The sequence below is a fragment of the Amphibalanus amphitrite genome, unplaced genomic scaffold (assembly GCF_019059575.1).
Source record: "Amphibalanus amphitrite isolate SeventyFive unplaced genomic scaffold, NRLGWU_Aamphi_draft 001953F_arrow, whole genome shotgun sequence".
NCBI classification, from domain to species: domain Eukaryota; kingdom Metazoa; phylum Arthropoda; class Thecostraca; order Balanomorpha; family Balanidae; genus Amphibalanus; species Amphibalanus amphitrite.
Genome location: NW_024883446.1, coordinates 63,537 through 82,141, shown reverse-complemented (window position 1 = coordinate 82,141; position 18,605 = coordinate 63,537). Strand labels below are relative to the sequence as shown.

General features: G+C 52.4%; 1 protein-coding gene across 1 annotated transcript; it reads right to left on the bottom strand.

Annotated features, from left to right (window-relative positions):
- Positions 1 to 6,020: 6,020 nt before the first annotated feature.
- Positions 6,021 to 9,813, bottom strand: LOC122375905 (the record flags this gene model as incomplete). Its single annotated transcript, XM_043355481.1, has 2 exons — positions 6,465 to 9,813; positions 6,021 to 6,340 (listed from the first exon to the last, which is right to left on the bottom strand). Coding segments are annotated over exons 1-2 (3,669 nt in total), but the record flags the coding sequence as incomplete, so codon positions are not given.
- Positions 9,814 to 18,605: the final 8,792 nt, after the last annotated feature.

Genomic DNA, 18,605 nt, shown 5'->3' with positions numbered 1-18,605 from the left:
TCCTCGAGGAAAATCATACAATCAGGAACAGGTATCCCTAACTTAGCTCTTCAATGAAAATCACACAATCAGCTGGCCTATGCAGCTGTAACTGCCTTTTCCACCATCTACAAAGCAGAAACTGATGAACTTCACATAATTAAACATGAAAGAAAAACACATCCCTTAACTTAGCTCCTCGAGGAAAATCATACAATCAGGAACAGGTAGCCCTAACTTAGCTCTTCGATGAAAATCATACAATCAGCTGGCCTCTGCGGCTGTAACTGCCTTTTCCACCATCTACAAAGCAGAAAACTGATGAACTTCACATAATTAAACATGAAAGAAAAGCACATCCTTCTAAGCTTGAAAAATGACATCACACATTGATACTTACCGTACTTTTTACACAACACATTTATGACTTTCACCCGACCACTCGCTGGGCCCGACGGGCTAGGTTAGGTAGGTACCACGGGAAAGCTATTGGTCATGTTAGGAGAGAAGGGTTCAGTTTTTGCATGTCTGCTGACAGCGCATCTGTTGTTTGTTTTATTCCCTTGATAATTATTATTATGTTAACAAATGTGTGAATGTTTGCTGTTTTGGAACAGATTTAGGGCCACAGGATCAGAAGGCGAATTTCATCGGCTTTTCAAATTCCGCACGTTTCACCATATTTTATCAGCTGTTCTAAGAAAATAAATTGCAAGATTAAAAATCCATTTATTATTATTATTATACTAACAAATTTGAGAAACTTTGCTGTTTTGGAACAGATTCAGAGCCCAGGGTTTAGAAGGCAACTTCCACCAGCTTTCCAAGTTCCACAATTTTCACCGTATTTTATCAGTTTTTTTTTTGAACAAAATAAATTGCAGAATAAATACAGGCCAAAACTTAACTTCTCCTTTGCATTGATGGAGGCAAAATATTACGATACATCAATTCCATGAAAAGCAGCATGGGTGCGCCACGTAAGCCGCGCCACTTCCATTCCGTAGTAAATAAGCATTTACGCACCAAAACCACCTTCCAAAATCATCCCAGTAATTAACAGCAGTTCTCAATGTCAATCAGCGATCATAGGTAATCCGTAACACCCTTCAAATTCAAAATGTCTATCTAAATCACTATGGCGCATCCGCCATCCAGCTCACCCGCGTCAAACACAACAGCCGATTTAGTGTTGAATATTAGGCGCATTGAAAAAAAATATTTGAAAGAGTTTATAAGTACTTTGTTTAAACAGAAACACTTACCATATTTTTCTACATTTTTAGAGCCAAACTCTGTCTTTCCAATCCCTCTTTCGTATTGTGGTGCGTAACTATAGTGACGACGGTATGCTCTCGGCAGCTGGAGCAAACATTTGTCGAGCCCGGTTGTGACCGAAATCGTGCGATTAGAGATTTTCATGTCCTACTTGCCAAACGTTTTACCTATTATTTGTTTTTTGATCGTCCCTCGATCAATTCCACACTCTGTCGGCCCCAGCAAACCTGTATTGCTGGCGGGCCCGGGTTCGCCCGGTCCTGAAATATTGCCAATCGACGCGGCCGGCTGTGATTGACGGCTCAGGCGCAGATGAAGTGAACATTTGTCGAACCCGTTCGCCACCGTATGCGTTTGATTGAAGATTTTCGCGTCCTACTTTAATATCGTTGGACCTATTACTTGTAGCGTGTTTGTCATGCGTCTGTTGTTCAATGCCACCCTCTGTCGGCCCCAACTAACCTGGATTTTTGGCGAGTCCGGGCTCGCCCGGTGACGAAAACCGGCCGATCCAGTACGGGCAGACGCCGGCCGGCGGCGAGAGCAGACGGGCCGTCACGGAAGGTGCAGACGGGAGGGGATCGGCATAAAACACTCGTGCATCTCGGCGGCAGCGTGTATTGAGAAAAAAGAGACGATTTCATTATTTATTCAATGTATTACGCATATCACATGAGCATGCCCATAGCACACGCTGCCGCCGGCCGTTGTATTTTTCCCAGCCGTCGGCCTGCCGCTGGCCGGCGAGATCTTCGCGACGGAGGAACAGCGATCGACTAAGTCACGTGAATCAGCCGCATTCCTGTGAGGCGCGCAATGTTGAAGAGATATGTGTGCACGCAGCTATCTCGCAGGCCCTAAGAGAAAAAGCTCGCTGCGAAAACTGAGCGTTTCAAAAAAACCGCAATCCTACTCAAATGGTATATTATACAAGATATCTTGCGCTCGCTCCGCGTCGCTTTGGCAATCAAAGTATGAGGGAGAAAATTTGGGATCGATTGGTGTTCGTCCCGTGTTAATCGGACGTCTAGAAGCTTAGATATTCACGAAAAACTTGTTGAACTTGCCAAAGTACCTGCCAGCTTGCTGTATCACCTGCCACTTGGTAATGTACTGAAAACTTGCTAATGTACTGAAAACCCGCCAAAGTACTTGGTATTTACTTGCCTAAATACCGCAAAGAACTTGTTCCTTTCCGACGTTTAAATCAGACGTCTTTAGACGACCAAAGACTTTGCGAATTTGTCTTGGTCTCAGATAGTTTTGATTTGTTTCAATGAATTGTTTGCAATTTGAGTTATACTTATTCCCATTCCGTATTTTGTTTCACCTACCTATCATTTTTCACTTGTTCTTCGCGTCCTACCTATTAAGCGATTACACATACGTTGAGAGAGCCGGTGGGTGGTTATAATGCAATACCCTGCACGGTGAACAGCTTGCGAGTTTTACAGCGGTGCGATTGCTGGGGCTTATCGCTGACAGAAAAGGGTAAATAGAGTAAATACAGATGGCTGTGTTGGATCCCTTTGCTTTTGCCCAACATTCAGCGTTGGAATTGTGGCTTTACCGTCCCTCTTATAAAAGTTATCTAACTTTTTGTAGCTTCGTCAGGTTAGACACGACGCGCGTGACCTCTGGCGGCCGCTGGCGGAACTACCGCGCACGGCCCGCACACGGGCCTGGCGGCCGCCAGTGGAACTACTGCGCAGGTGGCAGCACCTGCCCGTGGAGAACCGGCTGGCAATCGGCCGCCCCACTCCCCACCCCGCGCCCACCCAGCTGGCCGCCAGACCGTGGGAACGACTCGGCTCAGCGCTGCCGGCCGCTGGATGGGGAAACCCCGCCCCGCCGCCCGCCGCACGACACACTGCCGCCGGGCCGGCCGGTGGAATTTTCCAGCCGTCGGCCGGTGATTTTTCTCCGGAATGGAGGGACCGCCATCGAGTTTGTCACGTGAATCAGCCGCATTCCTGTGTGGCGCGCAATGCTGAAGAGATATGTGTTTCCGCGGGTATCTCGCAGGCCCTAAGAGAAAAAGCTCGCTGCAAAAACTCAGCGCTTCAAAAAAGCCGCAATCCTACTCAAATGGATAATTAAACAAGATATCTTGCGCTCGCTCCGCGTCGCTTTGGCCATAAAAAGATTAAGGAGAAAATTTGGGATCGAATGGTGTTTTTCCGGTGACGATCGGACGTCTAGAAGCTTCGATATTGGCGAAAACTTGCTGAACTTGCAAAAGTACTTGGTACTTGCTTGGTACTTGCCAAAGTACTCGGTACTTGCCAAAGTACTTGGTACTTGCTTGGTATTTGCATAAGTACTCGGTATTTGCCAAAGTACTTTTTACTTGCTTGGTATTTGCATAAGTACTTGGTACTTGCTTGGTACTTGTAAAAGTACTTGGTACTTGCTTGATACTTGCGAAAGTACTTGGTACTTGCTTGGTACTTGTACTCGCCCCCCCCCTTGTTCCCCCGACTCTACTCCCACCCCTACCCGCTCGGGATAATTCCGGGTTCGTCGGGTAGAAAAACTTGCCACTCTATCCCCCCCCCCCAGAGCCATTTGGTATCGATCGGTGTTTGTCCGGTGTCAATCGGTCGTCAATAAGCCGAGATATGCACGGCGACTTATTTCAATCGGCGCCGATCAGAATCTTCAGGACGGAGGTACCCACACTCATTTCTGGCCGTATCTCACTTTTCCGAGATCTACGTCAAACTACGTATTTAAAACTACATATTCTACAGCCGAATCCTCAAACTGGGGGTACCTCACTCACAATCGCACGTGAATCAGCCGCATTCCTGTGTGGCGCGCAATGCTGAAGAGATATGTGTTTCCGCGGGTATCTCGCAAGCCCTAAGAGAAAAAGCTCGCTGCAAAAACTCAGCGCTTCAAAAAACCCGGAATCCTACTCAAATGGATAATTAAACTAGGTGACTTGTGTTCGCTGTCGCTCACGTGTAGCCATAAAATCACGTGTAGCCATAAAATTTGGGATCGATTGGTGTTTGATAAGTCGTCTAGTCTAGAAGCTATGTTGAAGGTATGGGAAGTAAAAACAGCTCGGAGTCTTAGCCAGGCATAGTTCAGGGTCGCCATGCCGAAGTGATGGATATATGAAGCATTCAATAGGCAACATCAAAGTCGGCTCCAGACACTGAACACAGCCTGTTACCAGGGTGCACTAACGTGGAAGTGCTCCGAGAGCGCACCCCGCCCTTAACACGTTTTTTTTAAAGTAATTTTGAAATATGATTTAAGCACAATGAAGTGAGTTAAACACAATGAAATGAGTTAAGCACATTGAAATGTCAATGTCAGCCTCCTGATGAACTTACGTTAACGATGTCAAACTTTTAGTATAACGGTTAAGGGCCCGTTACGTCAGCGCGTACCGGCACACACTCACTCACGCGCAATCATTCACCACTCCAAATACCTACAGCACCGAAAGGGTTTAGCACAGGTTGCAGATTCAGCCACGCACTCACTCACTGACACGCTCAGACGTAAGACTCGCCCCGCAGCGGTTTAGACTCCCCCTATCAAGGGGTGAAGTGTCCGATCGATCACACGACACGGACTTCAGACGTTCACACGTCTGAAAGGGGGTCTCACAACCGACAGCGACGCGCTAACAACCGTCACACCTGACAGTTGACACAGTTACAGTCACACACACATTCGCACACGGACTCACTCACTGACACGCTCAGACGTAAGACTCGCCCCGCAGCGGTTTAGACTCCCCCTATCAAGGGGTGAAGTGTCCGATCGATCACACGACACGGACTTCAGACGTTCACACGTCTGGAAGGGGGGTCTCACAACCAACAGCGACGCGCTAAAATTTCCAGACTAAAAAAGCACAGCACACGGACCATCAGCCGTGCCACACGACTGACCACAGGGGCCACACGTCCACCGGAGCCTGCCCATCAGCGCCGCCCACTGCCTCCGCGTCGTGCGCATCGGCCGCGGGCTGGCGCGCCGCTGCGCCGTCCGGCGCATCGACCGCTGCCGCCTCGACAGCGTCTTCAGCATCATCGAGCGGGTGTGGCGCCGCCTCTCCTACGGCGCCGCCCACTGCCTCCGCGTCGGGCGCATCGGCCGCGGGCCGGCGCTGCGCCGTCTGGCGCCTCGACTGCTGCCACCTCGTACCAAACGACTGACCACAGGGGTATCTGACCGCTCTTGGACGCCGCCGCATGACTATACTTCCGATAACGCCTAAGATTACGCCCGATGACGCACCCGCTTCCTAACGCCCAATACGATTGGCCGCAGCCCACAGTTGGCCGTCGACATTGACCACCCGGACAGACAGAGTGGCCCGCCCACTCAAGGAGCAAGGGCTTCCTCCGGCCACTCCGGGCTCAACGTCATAGCAAGGGTGAATGACGGCACAACGCGGGGTACATCCGATCGTCGCTCGACAACCGAACTAAGATAACGCCCCATAACGCACCCGTATGACGCCCGATCCTGGCGCGTGCACCTCACAGAACCTCTCTGTACACGACATTCCGCGTCCGATGGTTGTGCGTGGAAAGCACCTCGACTGAATCAAAGCTGCCTACGCGCGAGAGAGCCACGTAGAACTGGCCATGAGTGAAGGCCGGGGATGGCAGATATATGCCCACGCGTCGCTTAGTCTGCCCTTGGCAGCGATTGATGGTCATGGCGAATGACAGCTTGACGGGGAACTGACAGCGGCGGAATGGTCGGCCGATGCCGGAATCGACAGCGCTCACCACCAGAGGGAGGCGCGGCAAAAACAGCGTCTCGCCGCGCGCGACTCCACTGGCGATTCGCAGCTCGAGCACGTTGGGCGCGGCGCGCAGCACCGTGCACAGCGTGCCGTTCACGACGCGCGGAGCATCGAGGTTGCGCATCAACACGACCGGGGCGCCGACCTTGACCTGAAGTTGATGCGACGGCATGCCCGACACGTCGATCGCGTTGAGCACCTCGGTGGGCACCGGAGGCCCGTGATCCTCGTTGTCGTCGTCACTGATGGTGTCGACGCTAGCGTACGTGGCTGTTTCGCCGGGCCAGCGCGGCCTCATTCGCCCTGTCAACGGTCGCATTTAGCGGCGAGAGGATGGCGCGCTCATGCAGCCACTCTTCATCACGGTGTCGCTCGGCCATGTCAGGGAAAATGCGATCGACCAAGGCGGCGAGACTGCGCGCCGGACTGACCACCAACTCGGGCACCTGCACCGTGTCCGGCTGTGCCACGACGGGCAGCCGGCCGTCGCCGACGCGCAGCAGGAAGTTGGCGAACTCACCGGCCTGATCGTCGCCGTTCAACGCCCGCATGTTGGTCGCGAGCTCCATGGTGTCGATTCGAGGCCACATGGGCGATGACTTGAGGCAGGCGTCAACAACCTCTGCGCGCCCGCCGCGCTTCACCACTGGCAGAATCTGTCTCCAGTCGCCAGAGAGCAGCGTCAGAACGCCGCCAAACAGCTCTTGGCTGTCGCGGACGTCTTGGAGAGCCCGGTCGACCGCCTCCGTGGCGCGCCGGTTCGTCATGGCCGCTTCGTCCCAAACAATGAGGCGACAGCGGCGAAGGTAGTCAGCCTCGGGAGAGCGGCGATCAATGCCGCAGACGTTCTCGTTGTCAGCATGCAGCTGCAGAGGAATCTTGAACCGATGATGGGCAGTCGTGCCGCCCTCCAACAGGCTGGCTGCGATGCCGGATGTGGCCACTGCAACTGCCACGTGTCCCCGGCTGCGCACCTTGGCCAGCAGCAGGTTCTCCAGGTATGTCTTGCCGCAGCCGCCCGGAGCCTGCAGGAAAATGACACCCGATTCGTCATTGTCCAGCCGTCGCAGCACCTCGTCATAGACGGCGCGCTGGTCATCCGTCAGACGCGGCTCGTCGCGCTCAACGCGATCGGCCAGAGCGGCCGGGTCGTACTCGGGACCGCCGGGCGGCTCGTCGTCGTCGCCATCGGCGGCGGCGGCGGCGTCCGGCACCGGCGGCACCGGCAGTCCGTACTCCGCCAGAGATCTTCCGCGCAGCCGGCGGAGAATGCCAGCGATCTTCCGCAGCGCCTGCTGGCGCACTTCGTCCTCGGTGAGACCACGTCTGCCAGGCGCGCGAGCGGTGTGCTGACGGCGAGCGATGTCCTCGGACAGGGCGGCGGCGAACCTCATCCACAGCGCCATGGGATCGCACGTAGCCTCTCCCTCGATCAGAATCAGAGCGAAGAGGAAACGCAAACCACCTGCAAAGCGCGTCACACTCGCCTCCTCCAGTGCGCGCGCCCAGTGCGCTCCGTCCTCGAGCAGCCCCAGTGCGGAGCACGCCTCGCGCATGGTGGCACACACGCGGCCATCGACCGTGCGGAGGTGCTCGTAAGAGCGCGGACCTCGGACGCTGTGGAGGAGCAGGCGAAGAAAGAAAACTTCGCCCGCGCGCGGCGTCGTGGTGTACACGCGCGACAGAGTCTCAGAGGCAACCTCGCCCGGCACCTCGGGGTGAGGCTGGCCACGGACGCGGCGTTCCCAGTGGGCCGGACGGGCGTCTGCGCCCCGACCGCGTCGCACCTGCCACGTGTAGTATCGCGGCACCTCTGGGTAGAGGAGTGTCGCCGCGAACGCGTCACGCTGGCACAGCTCAAAGAAGGCTGTGAGCATGGATGGATTAGCCTGCTCGCCCGCGATGACCGCTTCCAGATTTTCGTCGCCGCGGAACACGACACGTCTCTCGTCGTCACCGAGATGCAGCTGCAGCCGCTGGACCGGCGGATGACGGACGTGGACTGGTCGGTCGAGCAGCCGCCACGCTGCCTCCATGGATCCCAGGTACCGGCTGTTCTGATACTGGGTCACCTCGTCAACCACGCCGTCGGGCTGCACGGCGAACATGATCCTATCCGAGCCCTTGGTGACATACTTGATGCAGTAGCGGATCGCTCCCATCGCGTGCGTGATCAGCTCGACGTTGACGTGTGAGTCCAGCGCGCGAAGGATGTGCGGATTGTAGGGAACGATCCAGCGGTTGTCGATTTCCACACCGCGCCGTCCGGGCGTCCGCGCACGTTGACCGCCGTCCTCCGGCGCGCGCCGCCTGTACTTCGGATAGCTGCGCTCTGGCAGCTCTGTGGCCTCCAGATACGGGCGCGGATAGCCGACGCTACAGCGGCCGTCCTTCATGCAGACCGCCTGCGGGTTCAGCGCGCCGCACGGACCATGCACCATCTTGGTGCAGACGATCGCGTGCAGTTCCGGATCAGTCTCGGGATCTGGCAGCTCAGCGCACACGCACGTGTCCACGTCTTCGGCGCGAGGTTTGTCGGCGGGCACGACCCACAGCAGAAGGTGAGCGTGCGGCAGGCCACGCTTCTGCCACTCAATCGTGTGCAGAATGGCCCGCTGTCGACCCAGGATGCCGCCCCGCAGCTGCTTCAGCAGCGCCTGCAGCTTGAGGTCAAACACCTGACTGACAACGTCAGGGTGGTCGCACGGCCGATCGTAGTCGCCCGGCCTCTCTCCCGGGTAGAGGGTGCGCAGAGTTTGCTCAATCTCTGGCCAGGCCGGGTTGCACGTCACGGTGATGAAAAAGTCGGCCGCGCCAAAGTCTCGAACGTAGCAGAGAGCGTCTTGTAGTTTGGCCATCATGAAGCGCGGACTACTCGTTACGGATGCCGGCAGCACCACGCGCCGTCCGACGGCTCGGCCGTGCTCCTCGCCGTCAGCCAGCGCGTCTCGCACGCTGCGGATGGTCTCGGCGCGGAAGCCGTTGAAGCCGTCCTGGTTCGCGCGCACATACGACAGACGACTCGACTCAGCTTTTGCCTCAGTGTCCACCAGGTACTGTTGAAACAGCCGGCCCCCTCGCGGAATGAGATTGAAATGACCCGGTCGGAAGCGCATGTGGAACGCACCATACTGACGGATTGTGACGCCGCGCTCGGCCTTCAGCTCGAGCGACCACCCGTCCGTGCCGCGCGGGTGCAGCAGCACATAGAGCAGCGGGTCGTACTGGCGGCTCAGTTCGTCGATGCGGAACAGTTGTCCGCCGCGCTCGCGAACGACGATGTCGCGCCGGCCCCCCATCTCATTGGGCATCAGGACCGCCACTTCGCGACCGATCGGTAGATTGAACCGGCGCTCGTGCTCCGACAGCGGCCGGTGTTCGGCCGACAACACGATCCGGCAGTTCGGCACACCGCGCGCCATCAGCAGAGCCGGCTGGAGCGCACGCACGTAGTTGTTGTGCTCGTGCAGCATGCCCAAAAGGATGTCGAGAACGGCTCTGTCGAGGCCGCCACACATGGTGGCACGTCGCGCGGTGGCCTCGTCTGCGTCGAGGAAATACACCTGCATGAACTGCTCTTCGCCGTCGCGAGCGGGCAGTAGAGATCCCATACGATGACACACGCTACCCTGAACGGTGAAAGCCGCGTGATACGCCCCGTCGTGTCGGACGACGTTGCACCCCATACTGGCCAGCTGGAAGGCCGTGTTGTAAGCGCGAATTTTGCCCCGAAACTCGTCATAGAACGCCGTGCCGGGGGTCATCAGCTCCACCATCTCGTCCGGCGGCGGGGGATGGAAGTCAAGCTGCACCTTGCCCTGATGGCAACAGGCGCCTGCGGGCTCGGCACGCCAGCGCAGCGCTCCACAATGGGCACAGACAGTGTCCATTCGGCCCAGCTGCATGCCAGCCGGCGGCTCGAACTCGGCGGGGACATAATTGCGAGCCAGCAGGTGCTGGTCGCCGCGACGACGGCCGGGCGCGTCCACCGGAGCCTGTCCATCAGCGCCGCCCACTGCCTCCGCGTCGGGCGCATCGGCCGCGGGCCGGCGCGCCACTGCGTCCTCTGGCGCATCGGCCGCTACCGCCTCCACAGCGTCTACAGCATCATCGGGCGGGTCGGGCGCCGCCTCTCCTACAGCGCCGCCCACTGCCTCCGCGTCGGGCGCATCGGCCGCGGGCCGGCGCGCCGCTGCGGCGTCGGGCGCGACGTCCGCGACACCGCCCACCACCAGCGGTTCAAACGCAGTCAGTGGTGCGATCGGCTGATCCGCCACGCCAGCAGCAACAGGTGGCTCAAGATCTGCGCCGTCTCTGCCCGCCCTGACCTCAGTGCGAGCCGCAGCGGTTCTCTCACGATCGCGTCGCCGACGCTCGGCGAGCTCAGCCTCCGATTCACGCTCCCTCCTAAGTCGCTGACGCTCCCGCTCCCGCTCGCGTCGCGCGGCAGCGACATCCGCGGCAAGGATGACCGGCGGCTGGGCCCCCGATGGACCGGGAACCTGCGCAGCATCGACTACCGCATGATGGGAAGGACCCGCGCCACCTGTCTGATCTCTTTTTCTGGCGCGAGACAGAGCCTTACTTTCACGTTGCCGTTGCAGGCGAAGAAGTCGCTCAGCCTCAGTTTCTCGCTCTCGAGCGAGGCGACGACGCTCGCGATCACGCGCCCGTCTCGCGGCCGCGGCGTCTACCGGCGGATCTATGGACTGACCGTTACGTTGACCGTTTGCATGCTCAGCTGCATCGCCATCGATCATCAGACCGTCAGCGCGCCGAGCCGCCGTCTCCGGCGCTGGCCCCGGAGGGCCGGCAGCGGTCGGGCGATCCGGCGACGCAGGCGGAGGTGTTTGACCCGACATTGCGAGCAATTCTGGAAATGGAACAAAGGAACGGGATTACAATCGGAATTTGCTAGAACTTAGAAGGTGGCAAAGGGGTAATACTGGCTTATCAATAGACAAACACCAAACACCATCCATCTGCCAGGGTCAATTCCATATGTTAGATTATAATAATTTTGTAATTTTAATTACAGATTAAAGTATTTAATTGTAACAGTCTGGCACACTACCACCACACCGCTAGCCTGAGTTCAAACACGTAGATGAAATTTAAAGCAAAATTTGATTGGCCAAACAATTCTAGATTGACACGATCGGACGTCTAGAAGCTTCGATATTCGCGAAAAACTTGTTGAACTTGCCAAAATACTTTCGGGTCGGGTCGGGTCGGGTCGGGTCGGTCGGGTCGGGTCGGGTCGGGTCGGTCGGGTCGGTCGGGTCGGTCGGGTCGGTGGGGTCGGTCGGTCGGTCGGTCGGTCGGCTGGAATCAAAATGTCCATCAGCATAAAATAACAGGTAGACCAAACACATTCTTTGAAGCTTGAAAAGTTATACGTTTTAATGAGGCAGTGACACACTGATGCTGTGATGCATACATCTAAAATGTCAAATGTCTTTTCTGCTTTAACTGCCCTACGCACACTCCAATCACTAAAAAAAATTAGAAATTTAAAACACAAAAAAGAAGTCATCATTCTAAGCTTCAAAAGTGAAACCAAACATCAAAGCTTACAATACATTTTACACACAAATTTCCTATACCAACCTGACAACCTCTGTTGGGCTACGTTTGGTAGGATTTGGTCAGAGCAGGTTAGGTTCTGCAAATTTAAATTAGGTCCAGGTTCTGTATCAACTGATGACTGACTGGAGAGAAACAAAATGTCTATCATCTAACAGAAAAACTTTTGCATAAAAAAGGTAGCCGTAACTTAGCGCTCTGAAGAAAATTCTGCAATCAGCTGCCAGCTAACCTCAACGTATCAACACTGTTTCCAAATGGATAAAGGTAGTAGAACCAAAATGTCTATCATCTAACAGCAAAAAAAAAAAAAATCATCATTCTAAGCTTCAAAAGTGAAACCACACATCAAAACTTACAATACATTTTACACACAAATTTCCTATACCAACCTGACAACCTCTGAGTGAGGTAAGGTTGGGCTACATTTGGTAGGATTTGGTCAGAGCGGGTTAGGTTCTGCAAATTTAAATTAGGTCCAGGTTCTATATCAACTGATGACTGGCTGGAGAGAAACAAAATGTCTATCATCTAACAGAAAAACTTTTGCAGAAAAAAGGTAGCCATAACTTAGCGCTCTGAAGAAAATTCTGCAATCAGCTGACAGCTAACCTCAACGTATCAACACGGATAGCCTTAACCTAGCTCCTTGAGGAAAATCATACAATCAGGAACAGGTAGCCCTAACTTAGCTCTTCGATGAAAGTCATACAATCAGCTGGCCGCTGCGGCTGTAACTGCCTTTTCCACCATCTACAAAGCAGAAACTGATGAACTTCACATAATTTAACATGAAAGAAAAACACATCCTTCTAAGCTTGAAAAATGACATCACACATTGATACTTCCATACTTTTTACACAAAACTTTTATGACTTTCACCCGACCACTCGCTGGGCCCGACGGGCTAGGTTAGGTAGGTACCACGGGAAAGCTATGTTCACGTTAGGAGAGAAGGGTTCAGTTTTAGCATGTCTGCTGACAGCGCACCTGTTGTTTGTTTTATTCCCTTGATAATTATTATTATGTTAACAAATGTGTGAATGTTTGCTGTTTTGGAACAGATTTAGGGCCAGAGGAGCAGAAGGCGAATTTCACCGGCTTTCCAAATTCCGCACATGTTTCACCATATTTTATCAGCTGTTCTAAGAAAATAAATTGCAAGATTGAAATCCTTTGATTATTATTATTAAACTAACAAATTTGTGAAAGTTTGCTGTTTTGGAACAGATTCAGAGCCCGAGGTTTAGAAGGCAACTTCCACCGGCTTTCCAAGTTCCGCGAGTTTCACCATATTTTATCAGCTTTTTTAACAAAATGAATTGCAGAATAAATACAGGCCAAAACTTAACTTCTCCTTTGCATTGATGGAGGCAAAATATTACGATACATCAATTCCATAAAAAGCAGCATGGGTGCGCCACGTTAGCCGCGCCACTTGCATTTGGTAGTAAATAAGACTTTACGCACCGAAACCACCTTTAAAAATCGTCCCAGTAATTAACAGCAGTTCCCAATGTCAATTAGCAATCATATGTAATCCGTAACACCCTATAAATTCAAAATGTTCAGCTTAATCACTACGGCGCACACATCACCAAGCTCACCTCGGTCCAAACACAACGGCCGATTTAGTGTTGAATATTAGGCGCATTTAAGAAAATAAATATTTAACCCTCGCCCGCACATGCCATTTTCCCATCCTAGAACGCACATGGGGGGGGGGGTGGTTGCCACCCCCCGCGCCATTTCGTTCCTGTTGGAGATAGAGCTTAGCGGTAAAGACCAAAAAGATTCTTTGGGAAGAGACGAATCCAATGATACCCAGTTTTACCTTCTCAGGTCAGTCATTGACCTTCCAGGTCAGGTCAAACTAAAAAATGTTGCTGTTTTAGGTCACCGTTGGATATCAAGCGCGCTGCTTGTCATATACCGATGACGATGCCGTTTTCTGGTGCCAAGCCAGCTAGAACCTCTTTGTCACACTACCCGACCAGGTTTTTGCTGCTGAGGTCATCTCAGGTCAAGTTAGGTCAAGTTCAATAATATGTGTTTGTATGTCTGTGTGTGTCTGTGTGTATACTGATGTGTGCACCGATTGTTTATGTGTTCATATTACATGAAATCATGATCTAAGAAGCTTTTACCAAAAATGTAGTCAAAAAATTTCAAAAAAAGTAAATTCAGCTTCCCTAAAATGCAATTATCTTAGATGACCTAGGTTGACCTTGACCCTGACCTTGACCTCTGTACATCGTCGAACAACATGTTTCATGATAGGTGGGAGGTAGGATTGGCATAAAAGGCCGAAATCAAGGTGTTAAAAGCTCACAAGGCCCATAGCCAACGCAAGATATTGAGAATTGGCCATTTGGGTCATGACATGACCTGAAAAACAAGGTCATATCTCCGAAACCAAAAAGCACAGGAACTTGAAATTTTCAGTGGACATCACGAAAGGATAGAGGAGCAGCTATACGAAAAATCAGCCTTCTAGCTCTAAAAATGTTGAGTGCAGAGCAGAAAGACTACCTGGGGGGGGGGGGTGGCAACCACCCCCCCCCCATGTGCGGGCGAGGGTTAAAAGAGTTTATAAGTACTTTGTTTACATGAAAACGCTCGCATTATTTTTCTACTTTTTTTTTTAGCCAAACCCTGTCTTACTTTGCAATCCCTCTATCGTATTATGGTGTGTAACTATAGTGACGACTGTATGCTCTCGGCAGCTGGAGCGAACACTTGTCGAACCCGGTTGTGACCGAAATCGTGCGATTAGAGATTTTCGCGTCTTACTTGCGAAACGTTTTACCTATTATTTGTATCATGTTTTTCGATCGTCCTTCGATCAATTCCACTCTCTGTCGGCCCCAGCAAACCTGGATTGCTGGCGGGTACGGGTTCGCCCGGTCCTGAAATATTGCCAATCGACGCGGCAGGCGGTGATTGACGGCTCTGGCGCAGATGAAGTGAACATTTGTCGAACCCGGTCGCCATCGTATGCGTTCGATTAAAGATTTTCGCGTCCTACTTGAATATCGTTGGACCTATTACTTGTAGCGTGTTTGTCATGCGTCTTCAATGCCACCCTCTGTCGGCCCCAACTAACCTGGATTTTTGGCGAGTCCCGGCTCGCCCGGTGACGAAATCCGGCCGAATCCGGCCGATCTAGTACGGGCCAGACGGCGCCGCGGCAGAGCAGACGGGCCGTCACGGAAGGTGCAGACGGGAGGGGATCGGCATAAGACACTCGTGTACCTCGGCGGCAGCGTGTATTGAGAAAAAAGAGACGATTTCATGATTTATTCAATGTATTACGCTTATCACATCCACACACTGCCGCCGGGCCGGCCGGTGGAATTTTCCAGCCGTCGGCCGGCCGGTGGCCGGTAATTTTTCTCCGGAATGGCGGGACCGCCATCGAGTTTGTCACGTGAATCAGCCGCATTCCTGGTCAACGTCTAATGCTGAAGAGATATGTCTGTACGCAGATATCTCGCAGGCCCTAAAAGGAAAAGCTCGCTGCAAAAACTGAGCAATTCAAAAAACCTGCAACCCTACTCAAATGGATAATTAAACAAGATACCTTGGCTCGCTCCGCGTCGCTTTGGCCATAAAAAGATTCGGGAGAAAATTTGGGATCGAATGGTGTTTTTCCGGTGACGATCGGACGTCTAGAAGCTTCGATATTGGCGAAAAACTTGCTGAACTTGCAAAAGTACTTGGTACTTGCTTGGTACTTGCCAAAGTACTCGGTACTTGCCAAAGAACTTGGTACTTGCTTGGTATTTGCATAAGTACTCGGTATCTGCCAAAGTACTTGGTACTTGCTTGGTATTTGCATAAGTACTTGGTACTTGCTTGGTACTTGTAAAAGTACTTAACTTAAGAAAGTACTTGGTACTTGCTTGGTACTTGTACTCGCCCCCCGTTCCCCCGACTCTACTCCCACCCCTACCCCCTCGGGATAATTCCGGGTTCGTCGGGTAGGAAAACTTGCCACTCTATCCACACACCCCCCCCCCCCCCAGAGCCATTTGGTATCGATCGGTGTTTGTCCCGTGTCAATCGGTCGTCAATAAGCCGAGATATGCACCGCGAATTATTTCAATCGGCGCCGATCAGAATCTTCAGGACGGAGGTACCCACACTCATTTCTGGCCGTATCTCACTTTTCCGAGATCTACGTCAAACTACGTATTTAAAACTACATATTCTACAGCCGAATCTTCAAACTGAGGGTACCTCACTCACAATCGCACGTGAATCAGCCGCATTCCTGGTCATCGTCTAATGCTGAAGAGATATGTGTTTCCGCGGGTATCTCGCAAGCCCTAAGAGAAAAAGCTCGCTGGAAAAACTGAGCGCTTAAAAAAACCCGCAATCCTACTCAAATGGTATATTAAACAAGATATCTTGGCTCGCTACGCGTCGCGTTGGCCATAAAATGATTAAGGAGAAATTTGGGATCGATTGGTGTTTTTTCCGGTGACTATCGGACGTCTAGAAGCTTCGATATTCGCGAAAAATTTGCTGAACTTGCAAAAGTACTTGGTACTTGCTTGGTACTTGCCAAAGTACTCGGTACTTGCCAAAGTACTTGGTACTTGCTTGGTATTTGAATAAGTACTCGGTATTTCTCAAAGTACTTGGTACTTGCTTGGTATTTGCATAAGTACTTGGTACTTGCTTTTTACTTGTAAAAGTACTTGGTACTTGCTTGGTACTTGCGAAAGTACTTGGTACGTGCCCCCCCGTTCCCCCGACTCTACTCCCACCCCTACCCCCTCGGGATAATTCCGGGTTCGTCGGGTAGGAAAACTTGCCACTCTATCCCCCCCCAGAGCCATTTGGTATCGATCGGTGTTTGTCCCGTGTCAATCGGTCGTTAATAAGTCGAGATATGCACCGCGAATTATTTCAATCGGCGCCGATCAGAATCTTCAGGACGGAGGTACCCACACTCATTCCTGGCCGTATCTCACTTTTCCAAGATCTACGTCAAACTACGTATTTAAAACTACATATTCTACAGCCGAATCTTCACACTGGGGGTACCTCACTCACAATCGCACGTGAATCAGCCGCATTCCTGTGTGGCGCGCAATGCTGAAGAGATATGTCTGCACGCAGATATCTCGCAAGCCCTAACAGGAAAAGCTCGCTGCAAAAACTCAGCGTTTCAAAAAACCCGCAATCCTACTCAAATAGTATACTATACAAGATATCTTGGCTCGCTCCGCGTCGCTTTGGCCATAAAAAGATTCGGGAGAAAATTTGGGATCGAATGGTGTTTTTCCGGTGACGATCGGACGTCTAGAAGCTTCGATATTGGCGAAAAAGTTGCTGAACTTGCAAAAGTACTTGGTACTTGCTTGGTACTTGCCAAAGTACTCGGTACTTGCCAAAGTACTTGGTACTTGCTTGGTATTTGCATAAGTACTCGGTATTTGCCGAAGTACTTGGTACTTGCTTGGTATTTGCATAAGTACTTGGTACTTGCTTGGTACTTGTAAAAGTACTTGGTACTTGCTTGGTACTGGCGAAAGTACTTGGTACTTGCACTCGCCCCCCCCCCCCCGTTCCCCCGACTCTACTCCCACCCCTGCCTCCTCGGGATAATTCCGGGTTCGTCGGGTAGGAAAACTTGCCACTCTATCCCCCCCCCCAGAGCCATTTGGTATCGATCGGTGTTTGTCCCGTGTCAATCGGTCGTCAATAAGCCGAGATATGCACGGCGAATTATTTCAATCGGCGCCGATCAGAATCTTCAGGACGGAGGTACCCACACTCATTTCTGGCCGTATCTCACTTTTCCGAGATCTACGTCAAACTACGTATTTAAAACTACATATTCTACAGCCGAATCTTCAAACTGAGGGTACCTCACTCACAATCGCACGTGAATCAGCCGCATTCCTGTGTGGCGCGCAATGCTGAAGAGATATGTCTGCACGCAGATATCTCGCAAGCCCTAACAGGAAAAGCTCGCTGCAAAAACTGAGCGTTTCAAAAAACCCGCAATCCTACTCAAATAGTATACTATACAAGCGGCTGCGCCACTTGCTTTGCTGCGTGGTAGGAAAAATTGCGGCACCGGCCAATTTGCTTTCGAATGGTGTTCGATTTAAATCGATGTGTCGTCTAGAAGCATAGATATGGACGGAAATGTGAAGAGAATTTAAAAAAGAACTGTTCTGAGGGCTTTGTTGGATGAAATTTGGCTGGTACGGGGTCAAGACGGGTCAAAGAGGTCAGCCCCGGTCATTTTGGGTCAGGCCAGGTCACATAGGTCACTTCTCGTCCGATGGATTCAGCCCCGGGCCACTGTTTTACTTTTGCCTCCACCACTACCCCTACCCCTACCACTACCCCTACCCCTACCCCTACCCCTACCACTACCCCTACCCCCTGACTTTGCTTGCTAACGCTGCGCATAGGTATAATATGGTTTGCGCATAATTGGCCAGTTCGAGTGATGTTAATTTCGAGTAATTGTGACATCTAGAAGTCTAGATATACGCATAAAAGTGATGAGGGGTCAAAATGGGTTTAGTTCAGGTCACAGGGGTCAAATAAGGTCACTTTGGGTCATGTCAGGTCACTTGAGGTCACGATAGGTCATGCCAGGTCACAGGAGTAGCTTAGGTAACGATAGGTCACCCCAGGTCACGATAGGTCACGAAAGGTCACCCCAGGTCACGAAAGGTCAGGTCAGGTAACGATAGGTCATGCCAGGTCACAGGGGTTGCTAAGGTCACAACAGGTCACCCCAGGTCACGATAGGTCAGGTCATGTCACCATAGGTCATGCCAGGTCACGATGGGTCAGGTCAGGTCTCCGGTCAACTCGGGTCATGCAAGGTCACAGGGGTCGCTTAGGTCACAATAGGTCACAGCAGGTCACGGGTCACGATGGGTCAGGCCAGGTCACAGGTCACCTAAGGTCACGATAGTTAAATGCAGGTCAAACTGGTCACATTGGG